Source organism: Camarhynchus parvulus, chromosome 10 (genome assembly GCF_901933205.1).
Source record: "Camarhynchus parvulus chromosome 10, STF_HiC, whole genome shotgun sequence".
NCBI classification, from domain to species: Eukaryota; Metazoa; Chordata; class Aves; order Passeriformes; family Thraupidae; genus Camarhynchus; species Camarhynchus parvulus.
In genome coordinates this window covers 7,573,866-7,593,170 of record NC_044580.1, presented here as the reverse complement: position 1 = coordinate 7,593,170, position 19,305 = coordinate 7,573,866, and the positions used below count along the sequence as shown (strand labels likewise).

The window sequence follows — 19,305 nt, the reverse complement described above, 5'->3', positions numbered from 1 at the left end:
CCTAAGCCCTGCATCAGCATTAGCTTTGCCAAGTGTCAACTGCAATGGAATCCTGGGGTGGCTGATGTAGAAAGGAGATAAAACAAACACTGTATTCTTCAAATTGAAAAATTTTCCCCAAGACAAGAATGAAAATAAGTCTGGACCACACTGGACTGATGAAAATTAACAGATCCTCCCCCACATTGGAATCATTAAAATAGATGTTTATCTGCTTTTACCACTATGGAAGAAGAACAGACGAAGTTTAAAAAGCTCAGGGCCAGCATCTTTTATTATTTAATTATTTGCATGAACTTGGAAAAGTTACCCAGAAAAAGTGTAGCTTTCCAAGGAGCACATGGTATCTCAAACAATAAAGCCTCATTCTCCATCCTGCTGACAAGGTTTTCTCAAACTGCAGAATTTTAAGTACTGCCCAAACTAGTATCCATCCTATAATTTTTTTATTTAAAAGTAATTCAAATTGTAAATGACCACTATTCATTAAAATGTACTTTTCTTCAACTGTAAGCACATTTCTGAATGATGTCAGGTGAGGCAGTAAGGAACTGTTAACTGCTGAAGAGACATAAATAGCAAATAAAAGCTCTTTAAGAGTCTTCTTCCATAGGTACATCCTCTTGTAGCTTCTGCACCATTTTGTCCTCCAGCTGTTTTGGTGTACCTTCAAAAAGAACAAATCAAATTCAACTTGTTTCTCTAAACCCAAATAATTGTTTTATTTGAACAATATACATGCCTATTCCAGGTGAAACAGCCTAAATATATTGCTTGAAGACTTGTTTATGAGCAAATCCATCAAGCTCAAAGGTATTTACTGCTAACCTCCATCACCTCTTAAACTTGTTTTAGCAGAAAGGCTGATGCTGTTTTAATGCAAAATCTAAAATGCAGTCAAACCTGTGTTTTCATCTGCTATGACAAACTGACACAGCTGCTAATACCTGGCAGAACCTTGCAAAGGACTACAAAAATTCACTACAGATTACAGATCAATGGCCTTCTCCCACTAGTTTTTAAATTAACATTTAAAGCCCTCCTGAATGCTGTGTTGGACAGCAAGAATGCTAACTCTCAATAAGATGACCAAAAAGAAAAACAAGGCAAAAGAAAACTCCAAGACTTAGATTTGATTCAGCTCTCTGCCCAGTCAGAATTGTAGAATACCAAGAAGGCAGCTGGTGTTTGACCAACAGATGGACCACACAGTGCTGTGCATCACTCATTTAATAAAAGCAAAGGCAAACACAGAAATAATCACCTTAATCTATAATCTTTTTCTTTTCCTCCAAAAAAAAATAAAAATATATATATAAAAAAGGCGGGGGTACATGACACATCACATTAAACCTTAAAACAAAGTGTGAATATATCCTGATAAAAATCCAAAAATCTACGAAAAACCATAGAACAGACTTCTAATTAGTATCTCATAATGAAGAAACAAAATCACTGGTAATTTTTATAAAACAAGAGCTAATGGAAATGTTTTTAACTTGTCTTTATTACTCCACTAATTAAGTGTATTTTAAAAAGTAAATAGTTTAAATGTGACTTCACTGAAGGAACAGTATTTTCATGTAAGTTCTACACAACTGACTGACAAATTCAAGCAGCAAAGTTGAACTGCAGTATTTTATATCATTCAGTGGTAGAGTCTGTTGAGTTCAACTAACCAGTTCAAAGGGAATACTTAAAATAAATGCATCGGATAACAAAGATGCAGTTCATGCGGCACCAGGTATTGAATGCAATTTAAAACACTCAAAATAACGAAGAGAAAGGACTAGATGGGATGAATGCAGGACTAGATAAATAAAAAGGTAAATTTGATTCAGAACTAAGACACTATTTACATTTACTGGCAAGAACTATTCTCCATATTCAACAGACAAATTAATTGTAAGACAAATGTACAGGATTACTGATCTGTAGAATGAGTCACTCATCCTAAAACTGTGTAGGCAAACCAGTAAATCAAGTTCTTACCTGCATGGGGAGCACGAAGAAGGTGGATATTCTGTTTGACTTCTTTGATGTCTTCTGCCTTCTGCAACTCTTTGCTCTTCTTTAATCTGGGAAAGGGGAAAATTAGATTTAATCATCTTCAAAGAGGAGATGTAGGCTTTCATTTTAATGCATGATATCTCTCGCTAAAGGTATGTACAGGCTGTAAATAACTATGATTTTGAGGAAATAAAGGTAAAAAGTATTTGAAAACCAATTCAAGAAAATACTGGATACAAAGCCACAAACAAATGCAGCACTGTACCAACTCCTATCAGAATTTTGTTAAAATTTAAGACTGTATACATACAAGTACTACATTACAGCTGTTACCCTTGAGTATGCAAAAGCTGCATTTCCTTGGACAGCCAATAACACAGGGTAGAGCCCACCCAGTGTATTTTACCCTATCACTTGGATGACTGTGTATATACAAAGCAAATTACTCTTTAAAACTGGATCATTCCATTTCTGGAAAGGTTGTCTAACATGCACAGGCAAGGGGTTCCCATCACACAGATAATTCTCACCTGTTCATAATAAATCTGGCTTGGCGTTTTTGCTTTATTTCCTCCACTCTCTTCATTGCATCCACTGAAATAAAGCAGAAGTTGTTTTAAATGTGCTTAAATCCCTGCAGCAGAAAATCCATGCTAGTTTTGTAAAGCAGCTCTTAACAGTACCCCCATAATACCTAAATACCAGAGACAACTCTTACACTATGTAGAGGAAACTATTCCTTCTCCCAAGAGCAGGATAAGAGAACGTTCTGTGTAGCAACTCTGATAAGTTGTATTTTACAACTTATTTATGCTTCCACTTTTGTGCCTACACATAATGTCTATAGTTGACTCAACTTGAAAAGAGATGCAAATTTACCATTTTCTCCTTTGTGGCATTCATTCACACGAATATAAGAAGTTCTCCTATTTTATGACAATTGATTTCATGAAACAAACTGAAGTGGCATGAGCACAAACACAAAAACAACTGCATCATGTAAAAGGCTTACACTGAGAGCCTCTTAAAAAGCTGGAAAACCACTAAGGGGTTTTAAGACAATAATTCAAAATAAAGGACTTCTGGTCCTCATTTTCAAACCAGTTTCTGAAAAAAACCATCAAGTGAAACTCCACACCTGTTTACACCTCAATCCTCCTCCACACACTAAGAATTTGGTCATGATTTCAGTAATTTCAAATACCATCACTACAAGCTGTCAATACTCTAAGAAGTCTTTGGAAAACACATTCATGATAAGTAAAAAATTAATTTTCTGTTTCTTTCCTGTAATGACTCACCAGTCTTGTTCCACAACTCTCTCTGGTATTTCACTGGTTCGTTCCTACGTTTTTCAAATTCAAATGAATTATCCTGTATCAAGAAAAAGTAAATATAGACTTATGCAAAAGCTTTTTTAGATCAATACATTCATACTGTAGCAGTCACTTACAGAACTGAATATTTTATGGGATTCTTTTCCCCCTTTCAGAAGCTCAGTTCCTAGACTTGAACGATCATTAGAGAGAAATATGAGAAGGAAATTGAGTGGAGTGTTTGACCTCAAAGTGTCAGGAGCCACAGTGATCTGTCTGAAGAGAACTATTTACCACAACATCACCCTCAGCTATCTTCTATTTAGCAAGACTAAAGGAACAGAGAAAACCCACGTGGAATAGGAAATACAGAGCAGATTAGACAGGGGGAAGGCGAAATTGAAAACCTGTAGATTTGAAAGCATTTATTGCAGGACAAATAAGCTCTACTCAATAGCTTGTAATTTTGAAATGGTTTTAAAAAAATACCCCAACCACCATTTCATTTTAAGAATACTGAAACAGTCTAATTTGAAATTGTGAAATATTTCAGTCGACACCTCTGGCACTTGGGACAGCTGCCATCCTCCTAACCATGTTCCCTCATTCCCATGAGCTGAAGAGGAAAAAACAGTTTCCTGATCTTTTTTATGCCAGGCACATTTAGCTTTATATCAGTTTTATCTGAGGACTTCTCCCTGCCCAAAGGTTGTTTTTTGTTGTGGTAGAGCTGAGTTACACAGCACTAGGTTCATATTTTTGCTTTGTTCTTAAAATGCATTATGTATCTCAAAATTGGAACATACTGTCACCTATTTAGACATGAGAAAAGTAATTTTTAATTCAGTTACTTTCAAAAATGTAATTCAACATAGCTAGAAACAACTCAAAAGCAAGAAACACAATTACTGAAGATGCTAATTAACCATGGCTTTTCAGAGTCACATTAAAAAATAAAACCACATTCTTTCCCTTGAAATATCCACAAAAGGCAGGAAATCGCTGTATCAAAATGCTTACTTTTTTTTTTCTCTTAAAAAAGTAGGTAATTAAGTCACAATAATTCTTGAATTATTTAAGGACTGTCCCACCAACTATGAATGTTTAATACTTTTACCACTGAAGCAACTTTGTTTTGAAATTGCATTTGAGGTCTCATGCTGTTTTTCAAACATCCCTTTCTATGCAAAGACTTTTTTTACACATTGTAAGCTTTAAAGAGAATTCACAGGTAAATATTTTAAAAGGGTCTGCATAGAGAGACTTCCTCAAGTACCTGGTAGCTCAGATTATTTGTGCAGAAACACAACTACCAATTGTAAAAATAGAGTGGAGAGGATTTATTGGTGGGAAAAAATGCCTTGGACTTGGGAGCCACCACGTGTTCCCACAACAGACACCTGATACACTGGCTTCCATCCCAAAGGGGGAAGATCCAGGTTTTAATCAAGCTGAATGAACAGCTCACTCTCAAGAAACTGTTGCAGTGTCTTCCACAATCCCTCTTCTCCCCAGCTCCTTTCATTAAATGACAATGCTTTAAGGCACCCAGCCCAGCCTCAGGAAGAGCCATTTGAGTGTGCTGACGTAAAGTGGGAATCAGTTCAGCTTCTTACCACTGTCAGTTCTTTGCCAGCTGCTTTACGGAATGCTTTAGTCCATCTCATCTTTCTGGGATTTCGCTTCTTTTTAAAGTTTCTGTGGCATTTTGATTTGCAGAATCTAAATATCTTAAAGAAGGGGGTGATAAAGAAGAAAAATCTTAGTCAAATCATGTTATTCATGCCCCACTGCAAGTGTGATATCAAACACTGAGGTTACTCTACCAATACTCCTCATCAGAAATTATATTCAGCTTCCAAATGCCAGTATTTTTATAGAAAATACAGCTACTTACAAAAACAATTTCAAGCACTAATATTTTTTTCATTATAAAGTCAATTTCACAGCTGCCAGGGTTAAGCACAAGTACTTACAATTAAGCTGATTATACATAAAATACACCTGAGTTTTGAGAATAATCATCTGCAAAAATAACCATAAAACCAAACCTGTAGTATGAATAAACAATTTTCTACAGCTGCCAGCACTTCTTAGATACAGTATCGTCCTGAGAACAACAAAAAATCCTCACACCTCTTATACTGAATGCAACACAAACACAAAAACGTCTATTTTCTGGGATGCAGTTTTAAGCCCCAAAGATTACCCTGCAGGAGCCCTAAGCACATTAGTTAAGTCCTGGACTGAAATTACTGAAAGCTGTTAAAGCATATGACAAAACCTTTAAATAGGCCTTTTTCTTTTTTCCCTATTTTTCTACATATTCTACAGAATACTAGAGACTCTTCACTTAAAAACAGTCAGAATTACATGTTATTCATGAGGTTTTGACAACTCTATTTTTTACAGCCATATCCTCCTTCCCATCTAATAGTCAATTCTAAAAAATTTTAATAGAAATTCTAAATTCTAAAATTTAATAGAAATTCTAAAAAAATTTAATAGAAAATATGAAACTTTTAATTACGGCAATTATCTTCGAATAGCTTTTTTTTTTTATTTTTACACTCTTCTGCCACGTTTTTTACCTCAACTCAGGCACACCTGCCACGGTGTTTAGCCTTTTCACAGATGATCTGTTCACAAGCGATGTTTTTAGGAGCGCCCCTCGTGGCCGCGGTGCGCACACCGCCCGAGTCAGCGCGCTCCCAGCCCGGCCCCTGCGCTGGGACTCCGCCCGCCATCCCTCCTGAGCCCGGGCCCGGGAGGGAAGCGATGTGCGCAAGTTTCGCTGCACGCCGGGCGCTCCCACGCCCCGCAGCACCGGCACGGAGTGCGGCAGAGGCTGGGAGGCGATACCCAGATACAGAGCTGTCAGCCCGGCAGAGCCCCGAGCGCCGCGGCCGGGCCGCTCTGACAGCCTCAGCCGGGGGGAGCACAGCGGATCCCGCAGCCGCGGCTCCTCCCGCAGCGCCCGCCCCGCACGCTGCAACCCGCACTGCCCCGAGCCGAGCCTGCTGCCACCTGGAGCCAAAGTCTGAGAGTTAAAGGGTGAGCATTCTGTGTTGCTCTGCGAAGTGTATTATTTCTTACTAAAAGCTGAAAACAAATAATTCAGCCACCACTCTTGCCGACGGCCACAGCAACTGCCAAATGACGGCATCGCTCTAGGTCCTAATATTTAAATATCAGTAACACATGAATTTCGCAGATTGACAGAATAGCCAGAGTTGGAACGGACCGACGGACAAGAGGATTACTGACTCCAGCTCTTAAGCAAATGGCCCGTGTAGGAATCGAACACACAGCCTCGGTGTTCTCAGCACCGTGCTCTGAGCAGCCGCGCTCACCTCGGGCTCCCGCCAGCCCACGCACGCGGGCGATGCGTGCGTAGCCCGGCAGGGCCCGGTGCCGACCGCCACCAGCGGCCCCGGCCCGGGACAGGGGCTCCGGCAGTGAGCGCCCCGCGTGAGGAGCGGCCGGTGCCACCGAGCCCCGCCGGGGCCCGCCGCACGGGCCGGGCCGGCGCAGGGAGCGGTCGCGAGCACTGCGGGGGAGGCCGGTGCCGATGCCGGTCGGGCGGTACCTTGCAGTCGTTGCGCACGAACATGACGCCGTGTCCCGGGTAGATGGGCCCCGAGCAGAAGTAGCACTTCTCGATGCGCATGGCGGCGACGGCGGCGGCGGCGGCGCGGGCGGAAGCGCGGCTCAGCTGACCGGAGGCGGCGGCGCGGGGCGGGCCCGGCTCCCGCAGCGCCGCCGCAGCGCCCCCTGCCGGCCCCGCCGCCGCACACACGGCACGAGGCCCTGGCTTCTGTTTACAAAGGAAAAATTGTGTTCCAAGGGCGAGAAATTAACGACTCGATACGGACAGAAGGATAGACAGAGTAACCCAAGGAAAAGAAAGGAAAGGAAACGGGTTTAGACATAGATTTTTAAATCTATCTAATTTACTGTAACTTTCAGGCAACACTTTCTGTGCTGTTTTCATATCTGTAAAATCAAAAATCTAAGCAAAATTTGAAGTCCTGTCTAAAGCCAATAGTTCTGCACATCATATAGATAAGTTCCTATTACTCCTTCTGTTCCCTCTCCTAGAGTTACCTGTTGATTGTGAAAGGACCTAAATACTAGGCCCTGTACCTTCCAAATTGTTTGGAATTGGAGGTCTTCTCTCTATTCTTCAATTGTAGGATGCTGTCCCAGCTCGGAGTCTGAAATCCTCCTCACCACATAAGTCTTTACCACCACAATTCCTGCCTCTCCATTTAAAAGAAATTAACTCCCTGAGTATCTGGTGGAAAATCCATGTGTTGAATTGCACGTGCTTCTAAAGCAGTTTTTGCTTTCTAGAACAACAAAAGAAAGGCAGTCAGCTTGGTGCTGTATTAAGAAATATCAGAGGAAGAAAGAAAACTTGCTTTAGCACAGTGGAGTCACCTTATCAGCACAGAGGCTGTCTCCAGTCTTTCAGCCCCGTCTGCTGCAGGGAGCGGGGCTGGAGCTCAGGAGTGGCCAGGCCATCAGTGGCTCTCACACTGCAGCCAGTGAGCGCTCTGAGGTGGGACTGAGGATGGCAACCCCGGCGAGAAGAGGAGATGCTAAAGACACACACACAATCCAATTTTATCAGGGAAGCTATGAGGACAAGTTTACAGCTACAGGAAACAAACAAATAGTAAACAAGTTTGCTTAGGTCCTGGCTGTTCTCCTTTTTCAGTTTGATTACTTTGAGTTTCCTGCCTATGCCATTCTTTTCCCCGTGGGCTGTATTTATTTCACTTTGCCTGGCAGAGCACTGCGTGGTGAAGTGTTTGGTAGCTTCTGCAGTTTAAACACTTTGAATTACAGACTGTCACCAATACATCCAGCAGACAGGATGTGAGTGCACAGTGATAATACAAGCATTTACCATTAAATTGTCACTCCCAGCTCTTTTTTTCACATCAAAGCACCAATCTCCTCTACAAGCCATTACGCTGTAGATTTGAAGTGTTTCTCCCTGACTAAAAGGCAATACAGGTTGAAGGTTGCTGGTGACAGAATCCAGATTAATTATAGAAAACAAATATGTACCTCTGCTCCATTAATAGTTATTCACAGACAGAATTAGGTATCCAGGTGAAAAACAGCCTCGCTGGAAGAAGAGATTTTGCAGCAAACCAAGTGGCTTGTTTGTTTTTGATGCAGATTACTACAGCAAAAACTGTTTCACCAAACATCTCAACTCACTACCTTAAACTCATAGCAAAGCTCTGATCTGCAAGTATTTACATACTTGTAGAAGTTTCCTAATAGAAGTAAAACTGTCATACAGCCATGTGAAAGAATAAACAACTGTCAGGCAAATGCACTTGTAGGATCAGGTTCAGAGACATATGCTCATGTTGGGTAGAAGACACTTCTGGGGGTCATCTAGAGCAAAGCCCTGCTCAAAGCAGATCAAATTAATACCAGTCTCAAGGCCATATCCAATTTAGTTTTTAGTGTCTTCAAGGACAGACTCTATAATCTTCCTGAGCTCCTGTTCCAATTTCTGACCACTTGTACAGTGGCAATCTTTTCCTACTATTTAATCTTAATTTTCTAGAGAACATTTCTCTCTTGCCTCTTTCCTATCCCTGTGCCCTCTGAGATGGGTCTGGCTCCACCCATTAGAGATCAAGACAGCAGAAAGGTCTCCCTTAGCTTAAAGCTAAGCAAACTCTGTTCTGTCTCTTCCTACCCCTTGTGCTCCAGCCTTCTGATCTTGGTGGCATCTGCTGAACCACTCCATGTGTCAATGTCTTTCCTTTCTTTTACAGAGGTATCCAAAAGAGGGCACAGAACTCCAGTCAATCTTAAAATTACTGAATATAAGGGAAGACTGATTTTCCCAACCTGCCACCTTCATTTTACCAGTGCAGCCCTGGATACAGCTGGCCTTCCCTGCCACAGCAGCACACCCTTGTGTTTTGGTCAGCCTGCTTTGGAACAGGATGCTCATCCCCTTATCTGAAAAATGTTTTTTCAGTTAGCACTACTGCATAGGGCGGGATATTATTATTGCAGCCCAGGGGGAATACCCAGTGACACTTGACACTTGCCCTTTTTAAACTGAATGAGGTTTAGTTCAGCTCATTCTCTTGCCTGTCAAGGAACCTCTGAATAGCAGCAATGTCCTCCAGCACATTATAACCTACCTGGTAATAGACACTACTTGATGGAAGCAGTTACTCTGAAAAAACAGGCTCCTTACCTTTGTAGAAGCAATAAAGTTGACAAAATGTATTGCTTGATTCCCTTTGCTCTGAGCACTCAACATGCTCAGATGAGCAGCATTCTGAACATCTCATGAACACAGAACTGATGTCTCCATTGTCCTCTCTGGGTTTGGGCTCCTCCTGGCATCACCCAGCATTCACCAGGCTCCCGTCTGACTGGTTTGCTCAGTGCAAGAGAGGGTCACCCAGCACCTCAACCACAGCACACACCTTGGATGCATCTGAACAAAGAATCCTCACAACACACAGGGACAGCGCAGGACACAGACTGACATTGAACTGAGACAACAGGAAATGTTACAATTCAGTTCAACAGTGCTGGCAAAGTTCATGTCAGGAATGTTTAACTATTTGATATTATTCTAAGAAATCCTGGGACAATCCATCTTAATGGAAACACTTTCCAAAACTTTGTTCAATTACAGATCCATGTCTCCATCTGACACTGAACGGAAACAACTTGTCTTGAAATAACAGTTTCACATCACCTAAGAATTCTTGTTTCTTTAAACCAGTACTAGTCTAGTAAGAACAGTGTAATTTACTGTCAAGAAACATTTAGTGTGATTTCTCATGAGAGTTTAAAAGGGAACAAAAATTTTGTCACACAATAACTCAAACAGATAAATCTTATGGCACATTTCAAAGGCTGACATCAAAGCAATTTTATGTAGATCCTCTTTGCAAATAGTTAGAAATAATAGGCATGACACAAATGTGACAGTTTCAGTATTTAATATTTAATATCCAATTTAAACATAAGTATTCAAAAGGAAATATTTTTACACTATTTCAGTAGTCACTTAGCTCAATAGCTGGTTGCAATAATCCTTAAAGTCTTCAGGAACTGGATGGAGCTATAAGCACAAAAACTCCCATTTTCAGTTAATGCATGACAAAGTTCCACTGCAACCCTCTGAAAACCAAAGAGTCACATTAAAAGAAATTCAGACACTGAAGTACATTGAAATGTATTGTGTCTTACACGAGAGTTTCTTACTCTACTGGTCAGAAACATGATGGTAACTTCAAAAGGCACTCTGAATTAAACTACAGTAACTCCGGTCTACAAGCATTTTAGAAGTGGAGTAGAAAAAACCAAAACCCTATACTCATATAAATTTCTTTTACCTCTGTCCTAGCCCCAGAGCAGTCAAATTATATTGCACTTTTAAAATATTCTGTGTAGGCTGTGATAAAAATCTAATATTTACACATTGTGTTTGTTAAAGAACAATACGTTACTGTGTAAAATATTTTAAGAACCAAGTTTACACACTTACTCTTGTATTAATTAATATAACCAGAAGCTACATCAAATATTTTTCCTTAGAGCCTATTCTAGAAACATTTTTGGTCCTTCCTTCAAAAATTTTGTAATGATGCATGTTCATAACTGGTATCAATACTTGCCTGAAATTGCAGTAGTTAGAATATTTAAATAAATAAATACATACTTTCTAAAGAAGCAATAGCTTTGGAGTTCTGTAAACAAGCTGCTCCGGAAGGTCTGTAACAAGACTCAATTTGGCATGTTATGACTTTAATTGGCAATACCTTACAATTATACAACCTCTGCCAGGGTAGAAAACAGTTTGGTAGGCACATCTTATAAATCAGTCTGGGCAAAAGCCCAAAAAATACTGATTGTTTCCTAGGTCACATGAATAAATAAAAATGGTTAGAGTAACACGATCCACTGAAACCAAAAATTACATTTATGTGATCCATAGCTGGGGGAGAGAAAAATAACTATATTATTTTTAAAATACACTCTAAAGGAAATGAACAAGCCATAAATTACTATATGATAACCAAGATCTTCAGGACACAAAGGTTGGCAGAATAAAATGAGCATTACAAATTCATAGAAATACTGACCTACAGGACTAGTATCTTAGCTGCATCTCACCAGAAGACAATAATCATTCATTTCTCAATCCAAATTTGAAGGAACATTCTCAATCTGTTTGGTAAAACAAATTCAGTGCAAAGCACCAACTCTGATGAAATTTTCCTGACATCTAGGTTGCCCTACATTCCTGTTAAAACATGAGTAGCAATATGAAAGAAACATAACAGATGCACAGTTATGCCATTTACTTATAAATTTACATACATGCATATTCTAGAAATTCAAATGATGTCAGGAGATGTCATAGGCTACATTGGATGTATTTCATATAGTACAGTTGTAGTTTACATGTTCAATTATATGACATGCCCCAAGTGCTCTGTGTGCACACCCCTGTGCTCCTCTGGAGCTTTTTATTCTGTACTGAAGTGCTTCCCTTTGGTTTTCATCACTGAAAACTGATGGATTAGGAGAGCAAGGAAAAACTACTCTCAGGCTTTTGTGGAAAACACAGGATGTGCTCTTTAAGATTGTTATTAAATGGTGAAATTATTAAATGTTTCTGTTTAAAACCAAGAAGCAAGTTGGTTATCTTGCTGTTAGGAGACACCAAGAGCTGTCACAATATCTAATCTAAACGCCTACTCTGTGTAGTTAATGGAGACTGCCAAGGGCAACTGCAAACCCTTCAACCCAAGCCTACCCTTTCTGGCTGCCCACAGAGACATGTTTCTGAATTTGGTAATGAAAATTCCTTTCTTCCCCTTTCCTCCCAAGCAGAGAATTAGAGGAACATCCAGTTCTAAACCAAATTAAACCTCTGTCCCAAAGCTAATAAACTGCATACCTTGCAAGTGGAGATCAACATTATTTGAGAGAAAGCAAACAAAAATTCTTATCAAGAATTAATATAGCTCATTAAATAACTACACAAAGCAATTTGTCCCAAAGTTAAACAGGTAAGCTGCAACTGTACTGTATCATACACATGAAAGTTAATTGTAACTGGGCTAACAGCCACATCTGCCTTTTTCTTGCTCCTCATTCAGTTGTTCCGTAGAGCTGTGCCCATTGGAGCGCACCACCCCTTCAGGGATCCAGGATTTATCCACACATCGTTCCATGCGCTTCATAATGAGGTCAAGCAGAGTTTCAATGGCTTTGCTTACATTATTCCCATTTGCTGCACTGGTTTCAAAATATGGGATTCTGCAGGAGACAAAAATTATAACATTACATCATACAGTTGTCGCTCACAGGAGAAAAAAAATACAGTATTACTGCCATGTAATTAGAACTCACACTAAGACTGTCACTGCTACTCCATAGCAGAGAGACACTAAGTGCTCAGTGGTCTGAAATGCAAAAGAAATTAATGAAATGGCTGACTGGAGGTAGGGCAGAAGGGCAAACATTAATGGAGTCCACAATTTACAGAGGCACTTGTCAGCATGATTTCCCAAAGTTGTGCTCCTGAGGTCTGTTTTTTTAAACTCCATTCCCTGCAAGAGATGCAGTTACTCCAAAGCTGATATGCACAGAAATCAGTGAGGAGAACACTTGTGCACACAAGGACATATAAAGTAATTGTAGGAGAAGGAACGCTGCTACAGCCATTCCTCTGCAGACAAGGCACTAAAGAATCACAGTGTGGTGGTACTCATCACTACAGAACGTGACTTTCTTCTATTGACACCACAACTCTAAACTTTCTTACATAAAAGAAGAAATCTCAGTGCTCAGAACACCTATGTATTTGTTAAGAAATGTTTCTGGCACCTTGGTTTCTAAAGTACATTGCTTGTTTCTTCACTGTTGTGGTCAGGATGTTCCACTGTGGATCTGTAGCTATTGCCTTCTGTACACAGTGCTCCCCACAGTGTGGTGCTACAGTGGCTGCATTTGTGTTCCTGCCCAGGAAACTGATACCATCACTTCAGAATTTTAAGTATTTCTTACTTAACTTGCAAGACCCAATGAGTGGCCAAAAGTCTCTTGCTGTGTCTGTGCAGGTCTCTTGCAATCTGTTTCAGATCCATCACATATCCATACAAGGCCCTTCCACAGAAGGGGACATTCACTATCTCACACTTTAGTCACCAGAAGACTGTTCCCTGCAGCAGGATTTATCTTGCCTCCCCTCATGAGAAAGTGACTCCTAGAGCCATCCTGTCTCACCTCTACAGGGCAGAGAACTTTGTAACTGCCTGCAGACTGGATGTGACCCACAAACTTGGCTTTTTTAGCTCACTATTCCTAAATTAAGATGCATTTTCAGCCACAAAGATAAATACTTAATAAATAATTTTCAGAAGTCACATGCAAAGAGATTTAAGATATGGTCACATGCTATCTGCTGCTGTTTAAAACTTCTTGCTCCGTCACTTACAGCTGGTTAAAGTACCACATGCACTTGCTGCTATCTGTGTGACATGCACTTGACTTCAAACAAGCATTTTCACAGAAGAAAAGGTAAGAAGGTATTACTGCACTAAACCATTTCTCTTTCATAGACAGATTGCTTCTGATTTGCCTCCAATGATTCTTTAAGGACAAGGCAAACTAATTTGTGCCTAGTAAACATCATGACACAGAGAAGACCTGCAGAACAAGGCAGCTTGCACTGAGGAGCCAGTGTTCCCACTACTGCCTGTCCTTTGGGATTTACTTTGGAGCAGTTCTACTCTATCCCTCCAGACAAAGGTGGATTAGTGGTTGGAGCACATCATTTAACTTAGCTTTCCTTTGAGAAGAGTCCAGTTCATGTGCTAGAAAATTGCTCCACTATGTGAATTAAAACACAACAAATGCATCAGATGATTTCCTTCAGAAATGTGTTTCTGATTCTCAGTGAAAAGCAAAGGTAATCTAAAGATAAGCCCCATGAAAGAGTTAAGGGAGTATAAAAGTGCAAATTAATATCTGATAGGAACAAAAGATTTCACAAACTTCCTTCAGAGGCACATGACCCATGCCTGGCAGGGAAGGGGAAGGGCAAGGCTACCCTGCCTTCCTGCTGGGCTGACTTGGTTTTCAGACTCCCTGAGAGCCTGTGAGAGTGCAGATGCCTCAGCACAGGTAAGAGCAAAGAAGTGACTCCATTATTCACCTGCCTCTAAATTCTCTCTCTTTTCCAGAAAGTTTGTGAAAATTTACACTGTTTACTGCCAAGCAAAGATGACCCAATCTCCTGTGCAAGATTACTGCAATACTAAGCACTTATTTTTAAGTAATGAAGAAAATACTAATCTCAGACAGAAAAAAAGATATATACCAGGCAGTTAATCATTCTAAAATGCTTATTCTCACAATAACTTTTCAGTATACAGAAAAAAGCATTACAGAAAATATCTCATTCTGCTCTAAACACAGCAATAATTGGAATAAAGTTACTTACCCATATTTTTCTGCAAGTTCCTTAGCATCTTCTTCCTTCACCATCCTTTGGTCCTCCAGGTCACTCTTGTTTCCACATAACACAATGTCTGGGTTTTCACAGTAGGCATGCATTTGTAGCTGACCTGGCAGCACAACATGAAGAGGGTCACAAGTCACTGTCACACACACTCCCCTAGGAACACCACCACAAACCAAGGCTGCTCTGCTGGCCCACAGCCCTTCTCCACTGGTCCTGAAGAGCCAGAGAACAGGTGGCCTTCCACGGTCACATACCCAGGGAAAAACCCAAGGAAACAGAAGCTGGGCAGAGTTAGCACAGCAACTTGTGCATTTGCAGCTGAAGGAGTTACACTCACTAAGCACCTACAGTGAGTGCCAGGAAAGGATCTGCTTCCCTCTCCAGATGGATGATGCAGTTTGGGAACTCCTTTGCCTGGATATACCGGCCAAGTAAGATTTGCCTTCCATTATGTTTTGCTGACAAAGCTTCAGGTGAGCCAAAATACTTTAGCATAGGCTTCCCACACACTTAAACTATTGAACAGCACCAGAGCCAGGGATAGGATATGGTCTCAGCTTTCTTTTATATAGGTTAAAATCCAAGTTCAATAGGCTTCAGGTGAGCCCTAGAAGCCATCACTAGCAGCTATTACATTATAATACAACATTTACATTATTTTACTGAGAAAGCCATAAAAACAGTATTTTAAGCTCTAATTCTCAGTGAGACTCCATATTTACAAACATAACCCCCATACCCCATTCCACCCATGCAAAGAAGAAAGTAAACAAAAAAAAAAAAGCCATACTTATCCAGTTCCTGACATTCAGAAAGCTTTGCTCATTTGTCAGATCAAAGAGCAGAAGAAACCCCATGGCATCTCTGAAGAAAGCTGTAGTCAAGCTACGAAACCTAGACCAGCAAAAAGAAATTAATTTGCTCATCTGACAAGTTACTTTGAAAACAAAATTGCTTACAGTCACAGAAGAACTGAGGTAACTTAAGACTGAATGAGCCAGAAGGAAATATTCATAGTTGTTTTGCTGAGCAGAGACTGTGTAAGAAAAATTGCTAACATTATTGTGGCCTAATCAAGGCCTAAGGCATCAAGGAGACTTGAGTGTGAGAGCTTTAAACAGTCTTCTACTATAAAGCATGCCTTGATCAAGATTCAAAAATTAAAACAATATAGAAATTTTACCTTTGAACAAAAATTTATCCCCTATACACATCAGTCTTTGAATGTAAGATTAACAACTACAAGAATGCTAGTCTTTTGATAGGCCAATCGAAAAGAATCCTTGGAGATGCTTTTGCCTGTCTGACTTTCACAAGACATCAACATATTTACAGAAATTTAAGAGAACTTTAAAAAGACAAGCTTTAAAAGTGTCTATATGTGATGGTTATGAAAAAAAAAAGACTAAAAAGCAAGAATTACAGGTTTTGTGTTAATTATAGTTAGAATTTAACGGGTGCTCATAGGAAGCTTTCCATTGCTGTTACAGTAAGCTCCCATTGCAATCTTGGGCCATACCTTTCCTGCCCTGCAGTGTCCCAGAGCTGAAGATGGATCCTCTGTCCTCTGCCACCAACACCATCCGGCCCATTGGGTCTATACACCTGGAAGAGGTAAATTTGCAGGACTGTTATGAGTCCAGCTGCTAGAGAACACAAAAGAACTGACATTTAAAGTCATTAAATGCAGCAAAATTAGCACTGCTGATGCACAGATGCCAACAACTCAATCCTCTGCTTTGTAAGGCAAAAGTAGTATGAGATACATTTTAATATTGCATCCAATTAAATATTTAAAAATAAGGGTAAAAGGGAAACTGCAAAACCAGGGCTCAATAGACTAGGGACTCCAGACAGATATTTAGAGCCACAAGAAAAAAATTAATTTTCGTATTTTGATTTTCTGGGTTTTTTACTACCTTACATCATGTTCAAAATAAAATATAAGAAAGCAACAATGCCATCTGGTAATGTATTTGTAGTAGTAGCAGAACCTCATTAGCAAACAGGATATGCTCAAGAGATAATGACATCTCCACTTAGCTGCCAAAATGCTGCTGAAAAATTGCTGAGGGTAGGTCTTATCAGATCACAGCTTATAAAGCAGAAATTGGATGATAAAAATAAAAGCTGAAGAGTTTGCTGGGCATGAAAAAACAAATAAGGGCATTTATTAGTCTTGGAAGGATCAGATAAAAATAGATTCATTTCTTGTTTAGAATGCTTCAAGTTAAGTTATCTTCGTTACCTTCAAATGTCATTGTGTCTAAGCTTACAAGAGCTACAAACAGATCTTTAGAATTCCACAAATTCAGCAAGTTTATGTATTACAGGATTCAAGCTCTGAAGCCTAAACCTTGTCCTGAGTTATCAAATATGCTGATCATGTAAAGCACCATGTTTACAATCCCACTAAAGGGACAATGACTTATTCAAGAGACCAGTTAGGCATTTTACTGATATCTATTCCTTGAACTACTGTGGTGCATGTCATGCACCAAAAACCAGTTTGCACAATGCCCATTACCCCTTCCAGATTTCTGGACACAGGAAATCACCAGGCTACAATGAAAGACATTTAATACCTGTACGTAACAACAAAAAGCTTGTGCCAACTCCATTTCTCAGAGCAGTAAGGACCAGCATCCAATTGGTTATGGCATTCTAGTGCTCAGCTTCATATGAGAAGTACATTTGCTTAGTTTAATAACAATTCAGGGGTTGAAAAAAGCAACCTCATATTTCATAATTTTTCTCTGCTAGTGGCGACTGCTTAGGAAGCCAGATCAGCTGCATGTACCATTTCATTTACATGTTTTAAAAACTGCACCATTGTTCAGCAGCCATTTCAGTTCATACCCAGCAAAATTTACTACAGTTCAGTTCTTCCTTGTGAAAAGAGTTCAACAGTAAAAGTGCTACTCCAGGTCCTGTGTGCACTAGTCACAGAGTTGACAGACTCATCAACACCTGCTGAGCAGAAAGAAATGGTTTCTTAAAGTCAGCTCTTTAACTTCTGGGGAAATGAGTCTGTACACAGCAATGACGAAAACAGCCAGGTCAGATGAGGTCTTTCCTGTCACAAAATGAAGCACACAATAACACTGATTGCAGGCCTACACACAGACAGACACCATTTTCAAGTAGCACATTTCATACAAACTCACCACTCTCTTTTCCCGAAAGTCAATGCCCACCGTTGTGATGAATTTGGAATTAAATTTGCCATCTGTATATTGGTAAAGAAGGCTGGTCTTTCCTACTCCAGAATCACCAAGTGCTAGGAATTTTATGAGGTAATCGTAGTCCCCATCAGACATAGTGAGAATTCAGGCGGCACCTTCAAAAGCAAAGCAAAAAGGAACAGTTAGTCCAGAGCTCTGCCAGGATTTCTGACATGTGTTTAAAACACAAATCACTCCCTGAACTACAAAGCAGCAAGTGGTGGGGCCAGTTCTGTGCTCCTTTACACCAACTTCACTTTAAACTCTCAATTGCACAAATTACCAATATCAAATGCAGCTGTGACTGAAAAATGCATCTTTAGTTTTATTACATTCCTCTTACTGGAAAGGGAAGGCAACACAATTCTGACTTCTTCAGGCAAGACTGAAAATCAAGGTTGAACTATTCAAGGTATCTGGAACAGAAACTGCAGAACTGTTTTTAATCCTCCTGGAAGGTGGCAAAAGCTACTTAATTGTACTAGCAATGCAATTCTCCTACTCACTATGGCATTCGTAACATATGAAAAAAAAGAATTTTTTTCCTGGACTGTCCACTATATTTAAACAAAATTTAAAGTAATTTTCTATTAATAGCTATTTTTTAGCCTTGAATAAGACTTTCTTCTTGAGGTTTTTGTTTTGAAGAAGAATTCTCAATTTTTAAAGTTTGTGTTGTGATGCTAGCTAGCCATTCAAACTAAATCTTGATCCTGAATTGACATTAAGCAAACACACACATTTTTTTCCATGGCTCATTACGCATTTAAGAAATTTCTCTCTTTTCTCTGCCTTTTTAAAAATAACCATATTCTCTATAGTCTGATCTAAGTGCAGGAACAACTAAAATGTGTAACAAAAATCACCGGGAAATTTCACATGTACTAGAAAAGCTGATGTAAGTGCACTGGCACTTTCCTGTTGAGTAGCTACTGAGCCTCCCTCCCCCAAAACAAACAGTAGAGAGCTGCCTTGTGCTGTGTTCAAAGACATGAACATGAAAAGATAAGCCTAAAATAACCACTCTAAAAGCAACAGAAAACCGGCATAAAATTGCCTCTTATGAAGGACAGAAAAAGATGCCAAAAATAGAAAAAAAATAGATGATGAAATAAAATTTTGAAAGAGTAATATCTGCTGTTTCAACTGTAAGTATTTTTGAAACTACTTGTAGCTTGAACTAGAAAAAGATATTAATTTCAAGTCAAACACTGCA

The 19,305-nt window shown here is 39.8% G+C and overlaps 2 protein-coding genes across 5 annotated transcripts in view; both read right to left on the bottom strand.

Moving 5' to 3' along the window:
* Nucleotides 1–256: 256 nt before the first annotated feature.
* Nucleotides 257–7,047, bottom strand: RSL24D1 (ribosomal L24 domain containing 1). The gene is made up of 6 exons (XM_030955556.1): nucleotides 6,916–7,047; nucleotides 4,943–5,056; nucleotides 3,312–3,384; nucleotides 2,541–2,604; nucleotides 1,993–2,078; nucleotides 257–667 (listed from the first exon to the last, which is right to left on the bottom strand). Exons 1-6 carry the CDS (start codon nucleotides 6,994–6,996, stop codon nucleotides 594–596), a joined length of 492 nt encoding a protein of 163 aa, XP_030811416.1. The 5' UTR covers nucleotides 6,997–7,047; the 3' UTR covers nucleotides 257–593.
* A 3,263-nt stretch (nucleotides 7,048–10,310) lies between these two features.
* The window catches only part of RAB27A (RAB27A, member RAS oncogene family), a 32,564-nt gene continuing 23,569 nt past the window's right edge, over nucleotides 10,311–19,305 (bottom strand). For all 4 annotated transcript variants that reach the window (XM_030955048.1, XM_030955047.1, XM_030955044.1 and 1 more), the window contains 5 exons: nucleotides 18,033–18,205; nucleotides 16,385–16,470; nucleotides 15,656–15,759; nucleotides 14,845–14,968; nucleotides 10,311–12,656 (listed from right to left, as the gene is read on the bottom strand). In XM_030955048.1, coding sequence (XP_030810908.1) covers nucleotides 12,458–12,656; nucleotides 14,845–14,968; nucleotides 15,656–15,759; nucleotides 16,385–16,470; nucleotides 18,033–18,185 — 666 coding nt within the window. In that variant the 5' untranslated portion in view covers nucleotides 18,186–18,205 and the 3' untranslated portion in view covers nucleotides 10,311–12,457. The remainder of the gene's footprint in view (nucleotides 12,657–14,844; nucleotides 14,969–15,655; nucleotides 15,760–16,384; nucleotides 16,471–18,032; nucleotides 18,206–19,305) is intronic.

Excerpts from the sequence above, each read along its gene's own strand:
- RSL24D1 (XM_030955556.1), bottom strand. The coding sequence starts at position 6,996 with ATGCGCATCGAGAAGTGCTACTTCTGCTCGGGGCCCATCTACCCGGGA. Across the intron at positions 5,057-6,915 it reads TCGTGCGCAACGACTGCAAG|ATATTTAGATTCTGCAAATC; the intron begins GTACCGCCCGAC and ends CCCTTCTTTAAG. Across the intron at positions 668-1,992 it reads TCTTCGTGCTCCCCATGCAG|GTACACCAAAACAGCTGGAG; the intron begins GTAAGAACTTGA and ends TTCTTTTTGAAG.